The sequence below is a fragment of the Canis lupus genome, chromosome 5, assembly GCF_048164855.1.
Source record: "Canis lupus baileyi chromosome 5, mCanLup2.hap1, whole genome shotgun sequence".
NCBI classification, from domain to species: domain Eukaryota; kingdom Metazoa; phylum Chordata; class Mammalia; order Carnivora; family Canidae; genus Canis; species Canis lupus.
The window spans coordinates 35,930,441-35,956,839 of NC_132842.1; the positions used below are offsets into that span (position 1 = coordinate 35,930,441).

The 26,399-nt window shown below is 42.6% G+C and overlaps 1 protein-coding gene across 5 annotated transcripts in view; it reads right to left on the reverse strand.

Annotated features, from left to right (window-relative positions):
- Nucleotides 1-26,399, reverse strand: part of NRG2 (neuregulin 2) — a 243,681-nt gene that overhangs the window by 167,549 nt on the left and 49,733 nt on the right. For all 5 annotated transcript variants that reach the window (XM_072826100.1, XM_072826098.1, XM_072826096.1 and 2 more), the window contains one exon: nucleotides 10,991-11,784. In XM_072826100.1, coding sequence (XP_072682201.1) covers nucleotides 10,991-11,717 — 727 coding nt within the window. In that variant the 5' untranslated portion in view covers nucleotides 11,718-11,784. The remainder of the gene's footprint in view (nucleotides 1-10,990; nucleotides 11,785-26,399) is intronic.

A 26,399-nucleotide genomic window follows, 5' to 3' on the forward strand; every position in this document is an offset into this window, starting at 1 on the left:
AGGGCAGCCCCGGTGGCGCAGCGGTTTGGCGCCGTCTGCAGCCCAGGGTGTGATCCTGGAGACCCAGGATCGAGTCCCACGTCGGGCTCCCTGCATGGAGCCTGCTTCTCCTTCTGCCTGTGTCTCTCTGCCTCTCTCTCTCTCTCTGTGTTGCTAATAAATAAATAAAATCTTTTAAAAAAAAAAAAAAAAGAAACCAACTAAGAGTAAGCAGCACACAGGCTGCCTTTGGAAGCCCCCGTGTCTTTTGAAAGAGACTCTTCACTTATGGGCCTTAGCTTTACTCTATGATAGCTGGATCACATTGTGGTCTGAGACTTGTTCCTTCCTTTTTAAAAAATTCTTTTTATTATTTTGTTCCCTGAAATCCAATCAACCAATAACAATACTAGGAAAGTTGCACTGGATGCAGGCTTGCTGTTCTTTTTTGCATTCAGAGACAGGAAGCCATACATGATAGATCTACTTAATTTACTTGTTCCATCCCAAATGGTAAATAAACCTTCCTCTCCAAAACCATACAAAATTCCTCCAAAACAGAGTCATCAGTTGAGCAGTGTTTGCAAAATTCATCACTGGCCTAAGGAACTGTAGAGGGATACCTGTACTGAGATTATACTTATGGCCACAGGCATCAGTGGAAGGGATTGACTCGAGGAAGCTGGGTGTCACAGCCTTGTGCAAAGTGGCAGCTGGTAGTCCTTAGGCACTCGGAGCTAGAAGAGAAACTCCTCCTGAGAGCCACCCCCAACCCTTACCTAATACATTAGCCAAGCAGATATAAAAGAAAATGCCTCATTTTAAGGATATGGTAAAGAATGAATGCCAAAGAGAGACATGAAGAAACACTGGGTTCCCTCTTTCCTTACCCTTTTAGGAAACAAATATGATATAAGAACTAGTCCTAGCCTCCAGAAGCCCCCAAGCTGTCTACTAGGGCAAAGAGATACAACAACAGCTAATTGGTGGCCTCAGCTTACTACAAATGACACCTGGTCATACCTCTTACCTCTCAAGGTATTCAGCCTGAAGCATGAACAGGTAAAGTAACCAAGTCCAAGTGGACACCTCAGTGAAAAACCCGAATGGGGAACATCCAAAAAGCTCCTCTGGCAAGTGAAACTGGAGAACTTTTTGCAGATTGCCAACTAACCAAAAGACAGAAAGGAAACACAAGCCAAAATATTAACATGTGTGAGGAAAACCACCTAATCATAATTCTACAACTTGAGAAGAGTTACCCGCAAAATGCTACAAACTATCAAGGAAAAAAAAACTGAACGAAAACATAACAGAGAAGCCAAATTCTGCCCTTTCTCAAAATGTCTGAGGATACTTTCTATGATTGCTCTATTCCCTTAGTCTGGGCTGTCATTTGAGGAACCTTGAGTCTAGGGCAAAAGTGGTCAGTAGAAAAAGCAAAAGGACCCACTCACCCCCTTCTTTCTTGGCAATAGCCACCAACCAAATATTTATTCTATCATATATTAAGATACTGCCCCCAAAGATCTTACTATCAGGTGAAGGAAATAAGATACTGACCCATCAAAAGGTAATTAACAATGCTTGGCATTAAATAATAAGTGTCATATACATGGTACAGGCCATAAATACTAAAACTGTAAGAATAAGAAAATAATGGGAGAATATGAGTTTAGGGACATGCAGCCAGCCCAGGATCTGAGGGTTAACAATACCTGACAAATATTTAGAGGAAGAAGCCAAAGCGAGGAGTAGTCCCACAAATATTTAAGGAGCAAAGATTCATACTTTCTTCAGGTTCCACATGTCAATCAATTAGGTACAATTAAAATTAAGCCCCACAAACTCCAAAAAGGCCACCTGTTACATGCCCACACCTCTACCCCTCTGACCCTGTTCAGCCACTAAATCCACACCAACCCAGTATAGAAACAAGGAAAGAGTATGAATTAAGCAGTGTGAATCTCTCCCTAGCGCTGGAAACCCCTAAATCAAAGCAGGATGAGTCAGAAACCTGCTTTCTTTGGGGGAGGGGAGGTAAGGAAAAAGACACTTTCCATCAATTTCCAGGGACTTTGAGCAGCTCCTCCTAATAACAGATGAGACTGTGATAGTTAAAAAGCATGCCTGGCAGGACTTCAGATCTTGGACTCTTGAGTGACCCCACAAGCATGCTGAGATTTGGAAAAAGGACACTTTGGAGTATGGATCATAGTCTTTCCATTTGTGAAACTGAGAAAAGCAGTACCTATCTGTGAGATTCTTGGAATATTGACAAACAGAGACCCATGGATACATCAAGACTGACAGCCTACTAGGGACCTCCACAGGATCAGCATTCATACCCTGAACTCACATAAACTTCCCTACACTGAATCTATATATATAACCCACTCTCTTCTCACCACCTCCGCCAGCCCAGGTCAGGGACTCTCAGCTGAAATAAACAGGAACACCTGGGTTAAAATATAGTGGGTGGGGACACCTGGGGGGGTGTTCAGCGGTTGAGCGTCTGCCTTCGGCTCAGGGAGTGATCCCACAGTCCTGGGATTGACTCCCACATTGGGCTTCTCCCTCTGCCTATGTCTCTGCCTCTCTCTCTCTCTCTCTGTCTCTTATGAATAAATAGATAAAATCTTTTATAAAAAATAGTGGCTAGTGAAATTTTCCCCTTTGCCTGCCTGTATAATCCCCTTCTAGAACTTAAAATCTTCACTTACTAGCCTTCCTGCTCACATTGGTCTAATAAGATTTTGTTAATAATTAACTTTTCTTAAACATTTATTACTGGGTGCGTGTTAATCATTCTACATGTATTATCTCATTTAATACTAACAGCTATTCTATTAAGTGCTATCATTATCCCCATTTTATAGGAAACTAAGACACAAGCAATAATTGACCCAATTATCACCTGGCTAGAAAATGCAGAAGATGGTTTCCAAACTCAGGTCCATATTGCTGTGGAGCCCAAATTCTTAGTCATTACACCATACAAAAAATCTTCAGCTAACTTTGTAATTAATAGTGAAAGTCTGAGGGGCACCTGGGTAACTCAGTGGTTGAACATCTGCCTTCAGCTCAGGTTGTGATCCCGGGGTCCTGGGATCGAGTCCTGCATTGGGCACCCCCCAGGAAGCCTGCTTCTCCCTCTGCCTATGTCTCTGTCTCTCTCTCTGTGTCTCTCACGAATAGATAAAAATAAATTTAAAAATAATAAAAAAATAGCAAAAGTCCAAATGCTTTCCACCATGATAGAACAAGGTTGTTTGTCCTCATTGCTCTATTCAACATTGTCCCTGGCAGCCCTAGCCAGTGCAATAAGGAAAGAAAAAGAAATAAAGACAGATTAAAAAGGAAAAAGTAAAACTGTCTTTTTTTCACTGACAACTTAGTCATGTACATAGAGAAAAGAATCCGAAGAAACCTATGCAAATTACTAGAACTAATAAGCGAATTTATTAAGGTCACAGGATACAAAGCCAATATTTTACAAATTATCTTTCTATATGCTAGCAATTAATCACTGGAAAACAAAAAAAAATACCCTTAACAGTAGCATCCAGAAAACATGAAATACTTAGGGATAAATTTAACACAGTATGTGGAAGACCCATTCACTGATAACTACAAAACATTACTGAATAGCTTTTTTAACATAAGCCTTCAAATACTACTTGTATAATTACAAATAAAGTCAACAGCCTAGCATTCATGACAGTTGAAAATATTACCATCTCCGACCTCTCCAGACTCCTCATCCAGTTCTTTCTTTCATTCTGGTTATTTTGTATACCATAAGCATACCCCTCTACTAAAGAAAATGCTGCTCTCTCCTTTAATTTAATCAGTCCCTCTCAGTCTATCCCTGTACCATCTGTACCTCAACTATCTCTGAATATTAGAATCCCATCTCAAACTACTTCTCCAAGAAACTTTGTTTACTCCTCTAAGATCTTCTTTTTCGCTAAGATGATTCTTCTACTCCCCAAAGCACTATGCTAGTATATCTTATGGCATTTACTGTACTCTGGACTAAAGTGCTGCTCTATCTTTGTCCTTCTAGACTGTAAACCACTTGATGACAGGGATTGTGTCTGATACAACTACCCTGAAGTACCTAGTTCTTTATTTTTTTGAGATTTTATTTATTTATTAATGAGAGAGAGAGAGAGAGAAAGGCAGAGACACGGGCAGAGGGAGAAGCAGACTCCACGCAGGGAGCCTGATGTGGGACTCCATCCTGGATCTCCAGGATCACGCCCTGGGCCGAAGGCAGGAGCTAAACCGCTGAGCCACCCGGGCTGCCCTCCTCTCACTCACTTCTGAGGACTGTTAGCTCAGTTCGGCTTCTGTTAGTTGGACCAATATCAAGATCGAGACGAAGTAAAACATCCTAGCCCAAAGGACAAAGATAGATCCTCAGTCTGAATAAACAGATCAGGGAGGGAAGAGGAGGGGTAAGCCAATGTCATCAGCGCAAGGCAGGAAATCTATGAAAAAGCAAAGGAGAACCATTAAAGATTCTGTTTCTGAAGACAGAATAAAAAGCAACCTGAACATCACATTTTGGGGGAGGGAGTTTTCTAGTAGAATATAGAAACCTCTAGGATAGATTCCCCACCACTCTGGAGATCTACAAGGCTAAAAGCAGTATTAACCACCTACCTCCAGCCCACCCCAGGAGGCAAGCAGCACAATCAGGTCCTGAACAGGGACAAAGGGAGGAGGTAACAGGCTCTGTCCCAGAGAAGGTCCCTGGAGAGGCTACTTGGATCTCACTATAAGCACAGAATGGGAAGGGAATGCTGCTGCAGAATGGAGTTCAGATGCCACACTTGACCGGACTCAACTAGCCAGAGAAAGAAGGTTCTTTAACTTAACCCCGTTTCATAATTACCAAAAAATATTACAGCTGATTAACAGTGGATGCTCTCCATCAATGTGAATCTCGGTCTTTTGACCCCAGATTGCAAAAGCTTCACAGCTCTTTGTTGAGTACAGGATGTCCTCTTGCATGTCATTGTAATGCCTTGTAATCATCCTCCAGGTTTGCTACAGGTCCCATATAGCACGTGGAGCTCCAAGCACACCAAGATTCACTTGGGTGCATTGCTGTTTTTAAAGGAGTCTAGGGGATCCCTAGGTGGCTCTGCGGTTTAGCGCCTGTCTTCAGCCGGGGATGTGATCCTGGGGTCCCGGGATCTAGTCTCACGTCGGGCTCCCTGCATGGATCCTGCTTCTCCCTCTGCCTGTGTCTCTGCCTCTCTCTTTCTCTGTGTCTCTCATGAATAAATAAATAAAATCTTTTTTAAAAAAAGGAGTCTAATTTCACAAACTTGTCATAAGCTAGCACTTCCACAGTCAATTCACCTACCTTCCCCAGTTTTCTAAAGAGTTCGCTATATGTCTCTTGAAATTCATAAACTGACCTTATTTCTATGTGCTAATTCCAATAAGTGAGTGGGAAGAGAAGGTTAATTACTAGAAACAAGTAAGACAAAAATCCCCCATTTCAAACACATGCCTTCCAAACTCAAAACCTGGAGGGAAAATTATTTTATTTTTGGTTCAAATTATATTACCACCACTTCAGACCTTCAAAAGACCCCAGAACAAGTGGTTAAAAGACAGCACAGGGGACATTGATACCATCGTTCCTTTTCCAAATCAAGGTGCAAAATTGCCAGATGCCACTAAGCCACCAGGATTTAGAGGGTTAGAACCTTCCACCATTTCCATTTCCATATTTGCTTTTTTTCCCAAGTATTCAAGTGGCAATTTCCTGATACTCTGAAATTTTAACACCGCTTTCAAATCGGTTACCTTAAAGGTACTTCAAAGTAGTATTCAAGTGGATAATTCCTCCTAGAATTGTACCAGCAGTATAGGAATATGGTCAAAATCAAACTCTTCATCAGCAACTGGAGTCTTTGTCTTGACTTCTAAATGAAAAATCAAAGCAATCCCGCACTGTGGGGTTTTCTCTTTCCACATATGGAATCATATGATTTTTCACGTGGATTCTGTTGTGAGATTATCAAGAGTGTGAAACAGTAGGAATTGCTGTAAGGGCAGATCTGCTGCCCTGAAGCTCAGTGACAAATCCTTCCATCTATTCAATGATTCCAGTTACGACTCATCACAAAATCCACTGTCACAGAAAACTTCTTAATGGCAAAGTATCTGAAAACAACTTGGTATTTTTATTCCTGACCCTAGGGTTCTATTTGTGAAGTGGGGGTAGTGATTAAGATCTTGAGTTAGGTTAAAAAAACAAGTATATATATATATATATGTTATATATATATGTTTCTATATATATATAACATACACATATATGTAATATATGTGTATATTTTATATATAATATATACACATATATTTTGTGTGTGTGTATATATATATATATATATATATATATATATATATATTACTTGGGAAGAATTTACCATAAAATTGACTTAGTGGCAAAATTAACATTTTCCATCTGTTAAGAGAAAAACATAAAGACTACTCTAACAAACATTTTGCTTTTAGAAAAGTACACATTTAAGAATATGTTCTTTTTCAATTGCCTTAGGGATAGATAGCTGAGGACAGGGCTAAGAGGGAGACTTTGGACCACATATTCATATGCACTTTCTGGATTGAGGTATATAAATATAATTTTATAAAGGGGGAAGAAACAATGCATTTGCTATTGGGAAATAAGACGAGGGGCCCCTGGGTGGCTCAGTGGTTGAGTCTTTGGCTCAGGTCGTGATCCCGGGATCCGGAATCAAGTCCCACATCTGGCTCATGGCAGGAAGCCTGCTCTCTCTCTGCCTATGTCTCTGCCTCTCTCTGTGTGTCTCTCATGAATAAATAAATAAATCTTAAAAAAAAAAAAAAAGAGAAAATAAGATGAAAATGTCCTAGATAATAAAAGATGGAAAATAGGATTGGGACCAAGAAGTTAGTCACCTTAGTCACCTACTTAGTTCATATACCACCCTCTCTAGCTCCCAAAATATTTGTTAATTCAAACTGATAGTTGTTTTATTTTTATTTTTGTTTTGAGAGTGAGGGAGGGGTAATCTACTCTCAAAAAAAAAAACAAAAAACAAAAAAGGGTGGGTCCTCTTCAGCAAGACCTTTATTCTCCTCTACTCAAATCCCATTAACACTAATCAGCACAATGATGAAGCGCATTGTGGTTAAGTACTCTAGTTGATAACCATCCTTTGGAAAAAAGGTTCCCATAGCGACAGGTAAAGGCAATCATCAAACTTAGTTTTTCAGAACAAGACTTGGTGTCACAGATGAAAGAGTTAAGATTGTTTTAGCATTAGTCTGGAGCCTTGCTTTTTCAACTTCACTTTACTTTATCCACTCAAAAGACACTTAGGAGAGTCTCTGTATACACCAGGCACAGTACCAACATCAGGGGCCAGGAGAGGTAGGAAAAGGACCTCAAAGATAAGATATGGTTTCCACCCCCCAAGAACTTCAATCTGTTGAGGAAAGCAGCTACTAATGACATTATGATGGTAATTCTACCCCTCAATCTATAACCAAGGCTTGTCCTCCCCACTAGGAATGGTCAGTTTCTAGACTAGTTTCACTTTCCCATCTTCAAGCTGCAGCACAGCTGGGTTTCCAGCTGACTAGAGAAGAAAAGATTCTTTAAATAAACAGCATTTTAAAAATATGCAGTCGCTTTTGCTATACTCAATTTTTGTGAACCACCTTTCTCTAATACGTGAATCTAGTTGTCAAATTAATTAAAAACTATCCTAAAGAAGGTAAAGTCCCCCTGGAATACACCTTTTCCATCTTTAACAACAAAGGATACTATACATTGGAAGAAAACTGAAATCAGAAAGTACCAAAGGAAGAATGATTTTTTTTTTACGCTATCTGCTGTGTCTATGCAACAAAGAGACAGCTTAAAACCATATATATAGGAAAGCAGCAAGATAGGGTGTGATTATACCAAAATATATGCGACCATTGTTAAAAATGCAGGACTAAAAAAAAAAAAAATGCAGGACTATTTGCAGAACAGGATGCTTTTATAGCATTGTACCGAGTTGCTAATCCCTAAGCCTCCTTTCTAACTCTTTTTCCTCTCCCTGCTACAGAAGGCACATAAAACACCTCCCTGAATGCAAGCTTCTTAGAAATGCAAAGATTTTACTCAACTCTTTACCACCAGAGGTAGTAATTTTGGATGAATGATACACATGAGATCTATAAAAATACCCCTCTGGCAGATATTGCTATTCCAGCCAGACTTCACAGGCTTCAAATCAATATTACACAGTGGCAGTGAAATTAGCCATTCATAAGGACTTTCTAGAAAGGGTCTGGTATGACCCTTCATTGATGCTACTGAGGCATGTGCTAACTTTTAAGCTCAATATCCCTTCATATGATGCATTGGCCCAAAGTCCTGGCCCACCAAAATACACACCTTTCTAGATGATCTCCCTAGGAACCACAGCTCAGACACATTCAGAGCTAAAACTGGCTAAACAAAGTAACAATTCAACCACAGTTGCTCAATATAACAGGCATGATGACAGTTTCTGAGTGCCAGTTTCCCTATTTTGCAATGGGCAAATCTGCTCCAAGGAGAAAATGTTCCCAATGACCCTGTGGCCCAGAGGGCTTTCTTTAGAGATAGAAAACAGAAAATGAATTTGTTAGTTATTTCCTGCTGAGCACAAGGAAGGTGTTGTGGTTAGTTAGGATGATTTGTTTCCTTATTTAATATACTATCACCAGTGCATATTTTCCTTAACCCCATAGTAAAAAATAAGAAAATGCAGTTTATGCTCTGGCATCTAGTCACCAGTTCCATAAATTTCCTCTTAGAAGTATGTCCTTTAATTTCTAATCCCCTTATATAAAACGCCCCCTCCCAAACTGACACAGATCTATATGCTATCAACTCAAACCCAAATTGTTTGCATTCTCAAGTGTTTACTTCAAGACTCACTCCTGCTCCTTGGCAATTTGCAGGGTGGGAGGGCCTTCTCTTTAGCAGGGATTGCAGTATTTGCCGAGAACTCTGCTACTACACATGCTACTTCAATAAAATACGGTGATCGTAACCTGAAAGCACACAACAGTATTTCTGACCTCCAAATTGTTCATGATCTCTACATTCAACTCTCAAACTCTCACCAAAACAAACAAGGTATAATTGCTAAAGAGGGAAGGGGAGAAGGAGGAGGAGGAAGACAAGGGATTATCTGACAAAGACCATTGGGTCTCAGTGGACCAGACCAGGGATTATGTGGTGATGTGTACCATGCATGTTCAGTCAGGAGCAACACACTGAAAACCAAAACAGAAGCTGTCCTTGGACAAGGCTCAATAAATGTTTTTACTATCTATTGCCCACTGCACAATACAGTTCCACAGCTCCCCTCAGGATCTCAGATAAAATCCTTTACAAAATAAAAAATTAGAAATTCCTAACTGGTCCTGACTTGTTGTCAGAAAACACTTAAGAGCACGAAATCAACATTAAAGAGCAGTCAACAGGATTCCTCAGAACAACGCCAGAGAGAGAAATTGCTGTTACCACCAAAGTTTTCCCCTCCTTATTAAGATACTTCACGATTCTTCTGATTGAAATGGCCACAGTTTAACATAGTGCCCAGATACACTGCCACCACTACCTGAAAATTTGTCTCTTGAAGGACAGGGGTGGGGGATGGGGTCAGAGGAGGAAAGCTTCAAAAAGTCAAAGGCATTGATCTAAAAAGATGAGGGCAGCAAAACTTCCTATGAGCTGTTCCACATTCTTTGCTTCTCAAAGCCTATCTAGAACCCCTTGGTAAACTGGTAAACATGCCAACTTCGACAACAGTTCAGGACATCTATCATAATTCAGTGACCACACAGCTCAGAGTCACACAGCAAGCACCAAAATCAGCCTTAGTTGGGACAAAAGGAATAGCCACAAGACAAGCTAGCACCAAATACTCCAGTATGAGGACGATGTGGTTTGAAATTTCTCACTGAAAAATAAGTACTGGGTTCAGAGATGAGAAACAAAAGCCGGTAAGCTGATATGTCTTTGACTTTGGACAGGCGAGACCTCCACTCCTGACTACGGAGGTCCAGGGACTTCAGTATTTTGTTTCTGATCACCTGCATTCCTGGGCTGCGCCCAACATCAGAAGGCTGAGAGATGCAGTCAACACATCCTGCCAGTAAGATGTCAGAGCTCGAACTTACAGCATTCAGCAGAAGTTGTTACTCTATGTCATTGTCATCACGATCAACGGATCTAGTAAAATCTCTCAGAAAACAGCCGAAAGATGGGTCTGCTCCCTTGTCCTAGAGGTTAAGAGAAGGCTGTGCTCACCGCCTCGCACAGATAGGCAATCACGGTGAAGAAAACCCCCGAGCCACACGGAGGACGAAAACAGTAGCAGAAAAAGTCCAACTCTGCCTGCGCCAGCGGTGTGGATGAGCAGAACCCGGAGCCCGGGAGAGGCAGGAGGGGGCGGGGGCACCATTCCCTGGGAGAACTTGTGAGCGGAGGCCTTCACCGTCTGAGAGTCTGGCCAGCTGCTCCTGCAGACCCTGGCCAGCCGGAATGAGGCAGGCTCGTGGGAGCTGGGCAGGCGAGGCCTCCGAGGGTCACTCCTGACTCACCGAGCCTCGGGCCAGCACCACCCGGACTTCTCCGTTTTTCCTGCCGCTACTGGGCTATGATGGCAGCTTTCCAGCTCCACATGCCATACATCAGCCGCAGATCGCTGCTGGCACAAGCCAGCGCCTTCCCCCGCCCCCCACCCCTGGCACACTTTGAGCCTGATCCTCCTTCTCCCCGACCCCAACCCCCTCACCCACCCGGGCCAGGCGCCCTGCCCAGGGGCGGCCCCACCCCCCAGCAGCCGGGCGCTGCCAGGCCTGGGCACCTGCAGCACCTCCCCGCCCCACCCCCATTTTCCACCACCTCGCCCCTCCCCCCTTTCCCTAGCAGAGGGAGGGGGCGACTCACCGCAGTCAGTGCACAGGATCTTGCCCACCTCTTTCTTGAGGTTTTTGCCGTTCGTGTCGATGGGGGCAAAGGCCGTCTTAAAGACTAAGGGCTGCTCCGTGGGCTCCAGGAAAAAGATGTAGCGCTGGTTCCTTTCGAGCGGCGCACAGGAGCCCACGCTGATCACCTGCTCGCGCTGCAGCCCCCCGCTCCGGAGCGGCCACTTGTCCAGCACCTTCACCAGCGCCACCCGACCCGAGGCGGGCGGCTCGCGGGTGCTGTTGGAGCCGGAGCCGCCGGCCGGGGCCAGCCCCTGTACCTTGCCCTCCACCACCACGGGCGCCTTGTATGCCTGGTCCTGCACCGACTTGAGGCTAGGCGAGTAGCAAGCGAGCGACACACCGAAGAGCAGCATGGAGAAGCCGGGGGCCGGGTCGTGCCTCATGCCGCCGGCGGCTGCGGCTCGAGAGCGGGCGGCGGCTCTCCGGGCTGCGGGGCTGCGGGGCTGCGGCTGCTGCGGCGGCCGCGGCTCTGGGGGCGCAGCGGGACGGGAGATGCTGCTGTTGCTGCTGCTCCTGCTGCTGCTGCCGCCGCCGCCGCTGCTGCTGCTGCTGCTCCTCTCGCTGCTGCTGCTGCTGCTGCTGCTCCTCTCGCTGCTGCCGCTGCTGCTGCTGCTGTCGCTGTAGCTGCTGCACCGAGCCTTCTCCAGTGGCGGCGGCGGCAGCGCTGAGCAGCAAACCTGCCGCATCTGGCCAGGCCATTTGGGGGGCTCCGCCGCTCCGCCGCCGCCGCCTTGGGAGGGGAAACAGAGCCCGCTAGAAAACCGGAAACAGCGTAACGTTAGCGCCTCGTAGCCCTCCGCCGGCAGCCGGGGGAGGCGGCCCAGCCAGGGCAGGGGACAGGCGGCGAGCCGGCCGCGATGCGCAGCGCGGAGCCGCGCGACGCTCCCACCCTGCGCGCCAGGACCTGGAGGAGGATGCGGAGAATAGGACGCCCGCCCACTTGCTCTCTCGCGCCCCCTCTACCCCCGAACCGAGTGAGGAGCGCCGCTTCTGCAGGGGGAGCTCGAGACTGCACTGCTTTAGCGCCCGGTTTCTCGGCCCGCAGGGGCGCGGGAGGGATCGTTCTACCTTTGCTCCTGCGATTTATGGGCAGGACAGTGGGAGAGTACGTGGGGAGAGGGCGGAGTAGAGAAAAAGAATTCTGGCACTGTCCTATGAACGTGGGAGTGGGACACAGGGCGTGCCCCTGCCTTCGGCCAGCGGCTGGAACAGCCAGGGAGATTACCACCTCCTCGGTTGTCCCCTTCCCCGGGAGGACCCCAGAGGCCCGCCCCTCATCGAGCCCACGTGTTCGGTCCTGCCACCGCCTAGTGAGCTCTAGGGATTCAAGTGGAGGTGAAGAAGGATTCCGGTCCCGTCATTTTGGAAAGAGTTAGGGCGACGTGCAGTCTTGTCTCGGCATTGGGGACACCTAACTGAGCGTGGTGGCTGCAGCGGGTCCAGTCCCCGAGAGTCTTCTGGGCTTTCTGCACCGGCCAGGCAGGACCAGGCTACATGCTGTACAACCTCATCTTTTAAAAAGCTGTTCCCATGGGAAGTGGGGGCTTCTTGGGGGCCAACTCCAGAGCCAGAGCCTGTCAGGGCCAGAGGCTTCTCCGTAGGAAATGGTTGCCTTTTTAAAAGTCTGGTCCTTGCGAGGGGCAGGAAAGTTTGATCCACTGGAGCCAACGTCTGATTTTAAGAAGCAAATCCATCATCCATTCTCCTCCTGTCAGCTCTAGGGAGTTTTCAATTCCCAGAGTATATCCTTGAAGGATGTGGAGCTCAGGAATTCCACTCAGGTCTTGGAAAGTTTTATCCCTGCCTGGGCCCTGCAGGAAATGGGCCCAGGGATGTCTGGCTCAGGCTTAGACCGCTATTCTGGAAAGGAAGGACACAGCTAGACCTTTCTGCTGGCTAAGAGACACCTCAAACTTAATTTAATATCCAAAGCCAACAGCATCGTTTCTCCCACCCATTCCAAATGTCCTATACTTGTTAATGGAAGCATTTGATACTTGGCCACCTGATCCATTCCAATAAGTCTCTTAGTCTCCTCTCATTCTGTTTTAGCCAATCAATCACCAAGTCTCTCTGCTGTACCTTTTAAAAAGTCTCCAGCATATCTAGCTCCTCTCCAACTCTGTTGTGAATGCCTTAGGTCTGAGTGTTCATCATCTCCCACCTGGACTACTGCAAAGCCTCCTAACTAGTTCCCCCACTGCCTGCCTCATCAGCCTCTTCCAGTCCTACCACTGTCAGAGTCATCCTTCTAAAAATAAAATGTAAATATGAGTTGGCTATGCCACTGCTCTCAGGAGTCAAGTCCAAACTCTTCAGCATGACTCTTCATGGGCTCCGTCTACCTAACCAGCTCCGTACTCTGGGAGCCAACCCTCTACCCTAGAAATTCAGCACAATGTGCTGTTTTGTGCTGTGCTTCTGCATATAGTGTCTCTTGTATCCAAAAGCCTCACCTCAGCCTTGCGCATCTGGAAAGTGATTCTTACCCCAAGGCCCAGCTCAGCATTATACCTCATGCCTCCCTTCCTTACATCCACCTCCATCCCAAGCAATGATGTATGTGACATGATGGAATTAATCCCTTTCTCTTTCTTGTAGCCATGTGCCTCATACATATTACTATTATGGCACTAACCTATACTAAAAGTAGCTGTTAGTAAGTCTGCATTAGAGCCATCAGACTAGGCACCTTAATGGCAGGACTATGTCCTTTTGGTCTTCGGAGCCCATTATATCCAAATGGATATCAGGCACAGTGCCTGGCATAAAGTAAAGATCAGCAAATTTTCAGTGAAGAAAGGAGGGAAGGAAGAAAAGAATCAAAAATCATCTTTCTTGGTGCACCTAGGTGGCTCAGTGGTTGAGTGTCTGCTTTGGCTCAGGTCGTGATCCCGGGTTCCTGGAATTAAGTCCCACATCGGGCTCCCTGTGTGGAGCCTGCTTCTCCTTCTGCCTGTGTCTCTGCCTCTTTCTGTGTGTCTCTCATGAATAAATAAATAAAATCTTTTTTTTTAAAATATCCCTCTTTTTTCATCCCCCTTAAAGGCATCAGGCCAATTTTGTTGGTCCCTTCCACATCCACCTTTCCATTTTCATAGATCACTATCTTCTACATCACAGAACATCACTGTGAGGAATAGTGCTAACTTCACCCCCTCATTTTCCAATGGAGCAAACAGTCCTAGGGAGGAAGAGGGACTTAGTCCCCCATTTCTGACAACAGAGTAGTGGTGAAGGGCTTGGCTCTGGAAGTCAAGCAGAGCTGGGTTTCAAACCAATTGTGTAACTTAGTAACTTTGGAACAAGCCTGTTTTTCTCCCTAGGTCTTAGTTTCCTCACCTGTATAATAGAGGTAACAGTAGGGTCTACCTCATAAAGCCGGGTTTTGCTCATGTCCTTAATATCCAGTTAATAAATATCCAATGAATGGCTCCTCTGTGCCAATCCCAGAGACATGGCACTGCTGCTGGATATGCTGCAGGGAGCCAAACCAACACTGGCCTTGCTCATAAAGCCCATATGGTTGAGAAGACAACAGTAAACAAGTAGACAAATAGGTAACTAATTAGGTAAAGCAGTTCATCTCCTGAAGGAAATAAACAGGATGAAATGATAGGGACTGATGGAAAGGGGAGAGGGCAGGTGTACTCGGATCGAAGAAAACTTCTCTGAGGAGATAACATTTAAAACTGAGCTGAGGTAAAAAAGTAAAAAAAAAAATAAAAATAATAAAAAAATAAAAAATTAAAAAAATAAAATTAAAAAAAAATTAAAAAAAAAAAAAAAAAACTGAGCTGAGGGCAGCCCCGGTGGCTCAGTGGTTTAGCGCCACCTTCAGCCCAGGGCATGATCCTGGAGACCCCGGATCGAGTCCCGCGTCGGGCTCCCTGCGTGGAGCCTGCTTCTCCCTCTGCCTGTGTCTCTGCCCCTCTCTCTCTCTGTCTCTAATAAATAAATAAAATCTTTTTAAAAAAGAAAAAAAACTGAGCTGAGAAGAATTTGAAGGGTGTAGATTATGTGAGGTTACAAGTATAAAGTGCTTAGAACAATGCTTGATACAGAGTAGGGGCCAAAATTAATGTTGAATATCACCGATAACTTTCTTCTACCAGTGGTTCCCCATCTTAGCATTGAGAATCTCTAAGCGACATGTAGTTAATGTATGTTTGGACTTTCTGTATATTAATAAATACAATCTAACTTTTCAATAGTAGATGGCACTGTGATGAATAAAAATACCCATTCTCTCTTTTTTTCACATATCCAGTTGAAAGTGTAAGACATTGTTAAGTATGAAGAACAGTGGAAAGATCTGCTATCGTTTTGTCTTTTGGTAAAGGACATATATGCAAGTATTTATAAAGCATAGATTACCTTTGAAAGGACACAGCAGAAATTGAAACAACAGTTGGCTCTGGGAAGGGCACTGCGTGGCAGAGTAGAGTGCAAGTTCTATTCCCTTTTGTACCTTGTGAATTTTCTATCAGGCTACTATACTATACTACCTACTCAAAAAACATATTTGAGAGGATCCTCTAACTTCTTACCATTGCTAAATTTTTACTATGTAGGTTGTCAGTCAAAAGCTACTTAAGGGGCAGCCTGGGTGGCTCAGCGGTTTAGCGCCGCCTTCAGCCCAGGGCCTGATCCTGGAGACCTGGGATTGAGTCCCACGTTGGGCTCCCTGAGTGGAGCCTGCTTTTCCCTCTGCCTGTGTCTCTGCCTCTCTCTCTCTGTGTCTCTCATGAATAAATAAATAAATCTTTTTTAAAAAGAATTCCTGCTCCTACCTCTGCCTCTCTTTCTGTGTCTCTTGTGAATAAATAACTAAAATCTTTAAAAAAAAATTTTTAAGCTACTTAAAATAGAACTGTTATTTTATGGGATTCCTTGAAATTATTTTTGCCTTCAAATTAGATTCTCATGCTAAAAAGAGTTGGGAATTAGTGTATTAAAATTTTACCCTCTTTAGAATGCAAGTTAAGTTTTGAGAACCCAACAGACTACTAGAATTCCTGTGCTCACAGAAGGGGGGACTTAGGCAAAGATTTCTAAGGAGAAGAGAAATACCTGTCCAGGCTTTCTCCCAGGGTGTGATGTATATGAGGATAAGCTTCCAGAATTAATCTCAAGCATTTTGTGTGGAAAAATACAGTATTTGGTTTCCTAGGACAGCCCAATTCTATATTGGCTCTTTCCTGGGGATCAAAGTGAATTAGTACATATGTTTTAGAAAATAAATCTTGATATTCTGAACCTGCTAACTATTCATCATAATTCAGTAATTGATAGTAAAAATAATAATAGCCACATTTATTAATGGCCTATTGTTTGTTGGGAGCTTCATGTTTATATTTCCATAACTCAACAGCTTTGCATTTTACAAATTGAGGAGACTTATAGAGGTTTAATAACTCGCCCAAATGACAGGCAGAGTTGGGATTCCCATCCAGGCTTGTCCATTGCCAGAACACTTGCTTTGTGCACACCACCTCCACGGCTCTCTGCCTCACTGCATTGTCGTCTGAAAGGTCTCTGATTTCTCCCAACTACTTCCACCAGTGGCACACTATTTAAAATTTACACCACTAGAGAACAAGGGTTGTACGTATCACTTTACAAAAAAGATGAGGAAGATTGAGACACTGAGAATTGAAGTGACTTTCTGAAGATCACAAAGCCATGGATAGGGCCAAGATTTATCACAAACTCAAGCTCACATTTTTGGGAGCTTCTTGGTCAGTTTTATTTTTTTTCTTTCATTTGTTTTTTATTTTTTCAGCTTTATGGAGGTACAATTGACAAAACTGTAACATATTTAAAGTGTACAAGGCAATGATTTGATAGACATATACGTTGTAGAAGGATTCCTAGAATTGAGTTAATTGCCACATCCATCACCTCATATATTTACTTTTTTTTTTGGTAAGAACATTTAAATTCCATTAATAAATTTTGGTTATATAATACAGTGTAATCAACTATAGTCACCATGTATACATTAGATCCTAAGAGCTTATTCATTTTATAACTGAGAGTTTGTACCCATTTACCAATCTCTCCTCAGCCCAAGGCAACCATCATTCTATTCTTTCTATAAGTCTGACCTGCAATTCATTTTATCTCATTGTTTTATTTTGTCTTGGTTTGTTTTGTTTTGAGATTCCACACAGAAATGATACCATGTAGTATTTGTCTTTCCGTCTGGCTCATTTCACCTAGCATAATGAACTCTAGATTCACTCATGGTGTTGCCAATGGCAGCATTTTCTTCTTTTTTAAGACTGAATAACAATTTTATAAAGAGAGATATATCACATCTTTATCCATTCATTCATTGATGTACATTGGGGTTTCTATACCGTGGCTATTGTGAACAATACTGCAATGAACATGGGAGTATAGATATCTCTTCAAGGTAATAAATTTGTTTCTTTTGGATCAAGCTTACACTTTTGAAAAGAATAACACGAAAAAATGGAAAGCCAGACCTGTTGACTACACCATGGCTCCCCACCAGGTTCTGAAAAAACTGGTTCATGGTAGCAGTGGGCTGTGTCACTATATAATAATCACTGAGAATAAAAACAGAAGTAGACAGAATGGTATAGACATTCTGAATTCAAGATAGAACACCCACATGAAAAGTTTGGCTTCTTCTTCCAGTCCCTCCTACACAAGATGGGCTTCTTCCAGCTTTAGTTGATTCAGTGGCCAGAAATGGCCATTCGACCAGGTTATATGAGTCGCTCTGACCAGGAGACCTGGCTTGTCAAGGAGATGTGTATGGTCTCTGTGTAGTCACCAAGTCTCACTTATCAAGCTAAACACTACAGGACAGTCTCGTTTTCTAAATAAAGGCATTTTGTAAACTTCATTTTTCTGCTTTTGAGATCTGTTTTCTAAATTTGGCTTCCAGAGTCACTCTCGGGTTCTGTGTGGTTAATTTCTTTTCCTCCAAGGATTTTAAAACAAGGGACGGAATAGAAAACAGATACTGAGAATCCGAGAATATTAGCACTGGGAAGGACTTTAGTGGCAATGTAGCCCAATAGCCTTCTTTCACGGAGGTAGACAGAGGCCATAGAGATGAGGTGATTTGCTCAATGTCACAAAGCCTAGTTAGTGGCAAAGACGGCTCTAAAAACCCAACTCCTTACCTGTTGCTATTTTGTCCACGGTTCAAAATCCTGGCCCCACCCCTACCAGAATGTGAGCTTGAGCAGGTCACTTCACCTTTCTAAGCCTGCGTTTCCTCCCCACAATTATATTGAGGTGACAGTGTATCTACAATGTACAATGTAGGAGTTTTTGAGGATTCAGTGAGATAATCCCTGCAACAAGCTTTACAGTATCCAGCACAGAGTAACTGGCTTAGCATGTGGGCCCCAGGCTCATATGGTCTACATCTGAATTCCAGCTCTGCCACTTGCTTCACTGACATTCTGGCCTAGTTACTTCACTTCTCTGCATCTCAGTTGCCTCAACTGTAAACTGGGTAGGGTGATAACATGTTCTACCTCGCTATGATTATAATGAGTCTTAAATATAATAATATATGTAGCCTACTTAAAATAATGCCTGGCCTATGTTAGCTATTATTACTCTGCCTAGACTAACCACTTTTCTTACTTTAAGTAGCTGGACTTTACCTGAGCTGAACATTTTAAAACTAGCCATTTTCATATTTTTAAAAAGATTTTGTTTATGATTTATTTATTCATGAAAGACAAAGAAGAGAGAGAGAGAGAGAGAGAGGGGCAGAAACACAGCCAGAGGGAGAAGCAAGCTCCATGCAGGGAGCCTGATGTGGGACTTGATCCTGGGTTTCCAGGATCACGCCCTGGGCCAAAGGCAGCGCTAAACCGCTGAGCCACCGGGCTGCCCTATTTTCATATGTTTTGAACACATGCTAAAAATCTTAAGATTTTAGAACTTTAGAGCCTAAGGTTCTACTTGATATATGCATGCATGTATGCATGTATGCAATTGTAAGAAGCCACATCATTGAATGACCCAGCTCCCAATGAAGAGAGGACATGATTCAATAATTACTAGCCTAGGGCTATGTCAGGAGTCCAAGGGCTTCTACTCTCCAATTTCCTGAAAAGGGCAGCAACCCCTCTGTCTGAGTTCTTCCATCTGGGATAATAGTACTTATTTCTTCATAAAGTGCTTGGAGACCTTTAGATGAAAAGTGCTATATGAGCACAAATTATTATCTCTTTTCCAGATACCACTTTTAGATTCAAATCCAGAAACTCGCTAAAATAGACCACAGCAGAGGTATAATCTGAACACAGATTATCTGGTCTGTATTATCAGACCTGATCAGATAATCTGTTCACACTTCACACCATCATTAGTTTTCTTTTACATGGCAGAGCATATCTAATTGGTACTGGGGAAAAATGAAATGTCCTCAAGCTGGATGTCTTTGCTGGTTAACATTCAGAGATTTTGCTTCCCTCTGTTTTCCTGATTTGTGTATTTGGAATCCTCTCCTGAGGTCAACAGAAACTCTGAGGTTGATTCAGCTCTGGGGGCATGAAGCAGGCCAAGAAGAAGAAAGTGTTCTCTTATTCCCAAATCCTTGGGCTACTGTATCTTGGAGTGTCCAATTCAACCTTGTCTCTACCTCATAAATGGTCAAAAATGTTAATACTTCACCTTTCTTGAATTTTCATTCCAATTTATAAGCTCATTTATTCATTCTACCAGAAAGCATTTATTGAAAACCTACTATGCATACTGATGCTAAAGAAATAATTGTCAGGATTCCTGTTAGCTAGAGTTAAAAATTAGGCAAAATTAAAATCAAGAGGTAGCACTTGCTCTTGACCTCTCCCTGCCCACCGCCAACACACACACACACACACACACACACACACACACACATTTCTCCTGTAATGTCACCCACTTTGCCTCTCAGGCTCAGTGACCCTCCATTCTTTCAACTCTCCCAATTATGAGGGCAGAAAGAGTTTGCTGGGAAAATGCTAGGTTCTCAATGTTTGCAGAATATGACAAGCTCAATTCCACTAAGGAGTTAATATCTATTAAGGCCTAATGCATTATCTCCTTAAGCTGTGCCTTAATTTCTAAAACATCCCACACTATTCATTCCAAAATGAAGTTACTGGGATCCCTGGGTGGCGCAGCGGTTTGGCGCCTGCCTTTGGCCCAGGGCGCGATCCTGGAGACCTGGGATTGAATCCCACATCGGGCTCCCGGTGCATGGAGCCTGCTTCTCCCTCTGCCTGTGTCTCTGCGCCTCTCTCTCTCTCTCTGTGACTATCATAAATAAATAAAAATTTTAAAAAAATGAAGTTACTTATTCCCAAAAAGGTTTCATTCATTCCTTCTTTTAAAAAATCCATTTGATTCATATTTATTTTGCATTTATCACTCAAAACTATTTTTAGTGCCTACTCTGGACCAAGCTTTATATGAGATACTGAGAAGACAAGTGCAAATAAGACATGTGAGATCTCTGCTCTTGAAGTGCTTATACTCTGAAAGGGGGTAGATGCTAAAAAGGAAACAACGACATCAAACATTTTAGGAAGACAAAGAAAAGAGAAAGATATTTTGTGAGTATGATTAGATTGGACATGACTTGGACAGACTGCCACTTGCAGGGATGGTGATGGTCTCTCTACAAAGGCAGTATTTGAGCTAAGATCTGAAGGAGGAAGAGGAGTTGTCACACAAAACTCCAGGGGCAGAGCGTTTGAGGCAGAGGGAAGAACAGCATACAAGAGGCAATAACAAACTCAACATGATCAAAGTACGGAAGGAAGGCCAGTGAGGTTGGAAATTGTTATAGTAAGGGGGAAAGCGTGGCGTGGAATGAGGTTAGGGTGATCAGTAGGGATCAGACTAGGCTGAGCCTTGTACACTACAGTAGGTTTGGATTTTATTCTAAGTACAATGGGAGGTCATTGGGGGACTTGAGTGAGGGGAAAGACATGGTCTGGTGTACGTACAAAAGAGATGCACTCTTAAATATGGGGCAGACTGTAATGATTGTAAGAGTGGAAGCAAATAGAGCAGTTAGGAAGCTGTTACAGTAGTGTGGGTAGGAGGTGACAGTGGCTTAGACTGAGGTAGTGGCAGAGGAGATGAAAAATGGATGGAATTCAAAATGTAATTTAAAGGTAGAACCAACAAGACTTGCTAGAAGATTGGGTGAAGTGAGTACAGAAAATAAAGCAATTGAGGATGACTCAAATTTTGGCTTGAGTAACTGGACAGATCGGGATGGGAAACTCAGCAAGTAACATAAAAGGGTTGGAGGAAATAGACAATTCCAGTTTTGACATGCTAACATCTCAGATACCTATTAGACGTGAGGGTGGGAATTCACATATCAGCTGCATAGATTAAGCTCAAGCGAGAGGTCGGAGTTCAAGGTCTGAGCTAGGGAGTCAACACATGGATGTTATGTAAAGCTATGGAACTGAATAATGATGAAATGAGAAATTTAGTAGAGAAAATGATCTAGAACTACTGTCCAATAGAGATATATGTGAGACCCTATTTTGAATTTTCTTATAGCCTCATTTAAAAAGTAAAAAGAAACAAATGAAATGAATTTTAATAACCCAAAATATCCAGGGGGCACCTGAGTGGCTCAGTCAGTTGGGTGTGACTCTTGATTTTGGCTTGGGTCATGACCTTGGGGTTATGGAATCAAGCCCTGCATGGGGCTCCATGCTACGTGTGGAGCATGCTTAAGATTCTCTCTCTTCTTCTACTTCTGCCCCTCTCCCTGTGCTCTCCCTCTCTAAAAATAAAGAACCCAAATATACACAAAGTATTATTTCAATAGATACTCATATAATAAATTTTAATGAGATATTTTATATGCTTTTTTTCACATTTAAGCCTTTGAAATTCAGAGCACATTTTATACTTAAAGAAAATCTTATTTCACACTAGCCACATGTGGGTGGCTCAAGTCTAGAACTTAGCCCCGGAGCAACCCAACATTTAGAGATTGAATAGAGGGGGATGAGCCAGGAAAGGAGACTGAGCAAATGGAAGCCAAGAAGAAAGTATTATTTTAAAGACAAACCAGTCATCTGTATCCAATGTCTATAAGAGGCTGAGGATGAGAAAGAGCAATAGAATTTACCAACATGGAGTTCATTTGTGACCTTGACTAAAGTTTTTTCAGTGGAGTGATGGCTTCCTTCCAGGAAGCCAGGATGGAGTCAATGACAGGTAAGGAAGTGGTGACAGCCAGTAAAAACAACTTTTCAAAAAGTTTTGCTGGGCAGACAAGCAGAGAAATGAAGCACTAGCTGGGAGGGGAATGTAGAGTCAAGGGAATGTTCTTACCAAAACAGGAGATGGTAAAGGATGCTTCTACACTGTTGGGAATGTTCCAATAAGGAGAAAGAAATTGTTGTGAGAGAAAGGGCATAACTGAAGAGGGAGGTTCTTTGGAAGACAAGAGAAGATGAGCACAAGAGCCCAGAGAAGGGGGCTGCTCTTTGAGATGAAAAGTGATCCTTCTATTATAACTGGAATGAAGACAGGAATGTAGATACAATGTCAAAGTAAAGAAACAGATTAGCTTATAGATTTGGGTAACAAAAATCTTCATCTTAACATAAAGCTCAAGCCATAAGCAAAACAAAACAACAACAGCAAAAGATGCATATTTGAGAAATGCAAGCCAAAAAGTAAAAAGGTAGTATGTATGTGGGAAGGGAAAGATGGACAACTGTATTCTTTCTCTCTCTTTAAAAATAACAATTTGATTAATATAAGAGAAGACTGTACTTTTTTCGGGGTCTGAAATGTTGGTGTCCAAGCTCCAAAGTACTCCTTTCTCTGGATCAAACTACCTAGGAAACCCATCTAGTAGTCACAAGGTTGCTTGATGATCAATCCCAAGGCAATGAATAATCCTGAGGTCATTTCGAGCTGTGAAAACACTAGATAAGCTATCTCTGATACATATAACAGGGTATGCATGTCTGTCATATTCAGAGTCTCTCTCTCTCCAAATGGTATTGGAAAAAGTGATAAAATTTCATGATGCAATCTGTGGGACAGTCTACCTGAAGCCTATTTAATCTTATACCTATTTGGAAGTCCAGGACTTCCATGCATTTAAGAAATTTGAAAGACTACCAGGGGGGAAATATATCAAGCAGGATCTCAACAAGGAAATAAAATTGTACTTGAAACAATTTACTGAAAATACTTCACTAAAGTGACTATTTACAAGGATGTGGGCAGATCTAAAAGAAACAAAAGGTAAGTAGAGGCACCCAGGGACTGGGAAGAGTTTGTTAAAACCTTCCCTTCCCTGGACATGCAGGGGCAAGGTGAGGAAGCAGTTATAGGATCCCAGTGAGTGCTAGAACAATGTGGGGGGTGTTGTTGGCAGCCACTACAAGAACCTGGCACCAAAGTAGGGGGGAAAGAAGAGAAGAAATCCCCAATATCTTTCTTCCTCTTCTTCCTAGCCCTATGCAAGATTCTGCTGAACCCAATGGAAGCCAGAGGTGATATCCCACGGAGGTTGGTGCTCCAGGGTTCAGAGCAGCACTGGGTGGGTGGAGAGTGAATCTGGTGGGAGGTGGGGTGGTATGTGGAAATGGTGGCACACTGAGTATAATTAGCACTAGAAGAGGAGATATACTTACATGAAACAATTAAACAACTGAATAGAAATATCAACTATGTATGGAGCACTAAGTATGTGATAGAGTTGAGGGGAGGGGAGGAGAGAAAGCCAAATAAAACTAGAATTGACAATCAGGCTAAAGTAACTCCGAGGTTTCAAGCTTTCATTGACCTTTCTTACTAGAACAGAGATTTGGAGGAGTGAGGGTTGATTATTTTGTCCTTCATTTTATTAAAGAAAGGAGTTTATTTCCCCTTTATTATGTATAAGGCAAAAAAAATCCTAAAAGTAGAAACATTTGTTTGATTGCTTAGAAAAGAAATCCTATGCAGATTTTCATATCCTATCATTCTCAGTTCTTCTGCTCCCACCTCCTCCCCCCTGCACCTCTGGAAAGAGGCCTAAACCTCCAGGAGACACTGCCTTACTGAGGCTTAAATGTAGACAAAAGCTTGATGCAGACATTTGAGGTCACTAATCTTCTGTCACCATATGGACACAATCAAACAGAAAGCAATACAGCATTGTGGTGAAGAAGGTAGGCTCCAAAGTCAGATTGCTTGGATTTAAATGCTTCCTCTACTACTTACCTTGGTAAGTGACTCCTCTTTTCCTCTGAGCCATCTGTGAATGGGGGTAATAATAGTACTTATTCCGAGGGTCATCTTAAGAGGATTATATAAGATACTTCACATAAAGTACTTTGGATATTGTCTGGCCTATAGTGAATGCTTAAGAAGAGTCTTATTGTTAATAAAGCCAATTTTCTGATTCCAAAGTACTCTGTAGCCAACTGTAATGCTCTGTAATAACCTGGACTTGCTTTCCTGTCCGCATCTTTGGATCGTTCTCTAGAAACCTCTCTCTATCTCTCTGTCTCTCTGTCTGTCTGTCTGTCTCTCTCTCACACACACACACACACAGTAGATAGTGGAGGCATCATTTATACCAAAAGTATATGGATATTTTTAAATTCATTCATGTACTGATTTATTTATTGAACGTCTATTGTGTTCCAGCTACTGGACTAGGTGCTGAGCATAACATAAAAGTAAGAAAAAACAAACTTAGCCTTTGCCCCTAGAAGCTTGTGATCCAATGAGGGATAGAGACATTAATCAAATTACTACAAATAAAAGCTATGATAGGGCTATGTCCATTACTGAATCATGATATTGCAGCTCAGTTGTTTTTTTTTCAGATTCTAGAGAAAAAGGTGAGCAGAATTTTGTGAGCAACAAGTGAGACAGCAGGCTGTCCTGTCCAATATGGTAGCCATTACCCACATGTTGCAATTCAAAAATTAACTGTAAGCAATTAAAACTAAATGAAATTTTAAATTCTGTTCCTCATTGTACTAGCCACATTTCAAGTGCTCAATCACCATATATATGACTAGAGGTTACTATATTAAACAGTGAAAATATAGATTTCCATCATTTTAGAAAGTTTTATTAGACATGCTCTGCAGGAGGCCTCAGATATGAAAGAAAATCCTAAGGTCTGGAAAGGGGATTTTGCAGGCAAAAGTAGGAAAAGTGTGGGGCACTTGGGTGGTTCAGTGGTTGAGCATCTGCCTTCAGCTCAGGGCATGATCCTGGGGTCCTGGGATGGAGTCCCAAGTTGGTCTCCCCGCAGGGAGCCTGCTTCTCCCTCTGCCTCTGCCTCTGCCTCTCTCTCTGTGTCTCTCATGAGCAAATAAATAAAACCTCTTTTTAAAAAATAAAGTAGAAAAGTGTTATACAATACAGAAACTGTGGCAGAGATAAAGTTTTCGAAGTCAGAACCATAATTTCTAGTAAACATAACAATGCAGGTATATTCCAAGGTCTACAGTATCACACGGACTGTCTCCCCTACCAACCACCTCCTGACCAAAATGACATTTTTTTAGTGGAACTTTCTATTCAATTTCAGGTATTTTAAAAAATATTTTATTTATTCATTTGAGAGAGTGAGAGAGCACAAGAGCGAGGGGAGGAGCAGAGGGAGAGGGAGAAGCAAATTCCCCACTGAGCAGGAAGCCCAATGCGAGGCTCGAGGCTCAATCCCAGGACCCGGAGACCTTGACCTGAGCTGAAGGCAGATGCTTAACTGACTGAGATACCTAGGCACCCCTCAGGTATTTTTTAGTATGCAATTTTGTGATATACATCCAGGGAAAAACAGAATGCCCTTTAAAATGAATTATAAAGCTTACAATTCAGGTGTTTTTGAAATGGAAAACTCTAGAGGCTAAGTGGCTCTTCCTAGAAACTACATTTTTTAAAATTTATTTTCTATTTTTTTAAAGATTTTATTTATTTATTCATGATAGACATAGAGAGAGGCAGAGACGCAGGCAGAGGGAGGACTTTTTTTTTAACCAATCAGTTAACTCTCTTTTATATTTTCCTGACTCCACTGTTTCTTACTCAGGAACATACAACTTTTTCAGCTCTCCTTTTCTTTTTTCTTTTTTTTTTTTTTTCAGCTCTCCTTTTCACCATTCTCTCAGGAACACAAAGCTTTGAGTATAATTTCACATTGACTGTGTTTATATCCATGGAGTTCAGAAGCAAGAGCTCTTCATTTCCCCTGTGGGTGATCGTTTTTTCAATGTTCCCCTTATTTTTTTTATATGACAAAAACATCCAAAAAATGCCATAACTGGTATTGGGGGAAAAATAAGGCTTTAAAATTTTGTAGTCAGGATAAATCTGCCATGTGCACAGAAAAA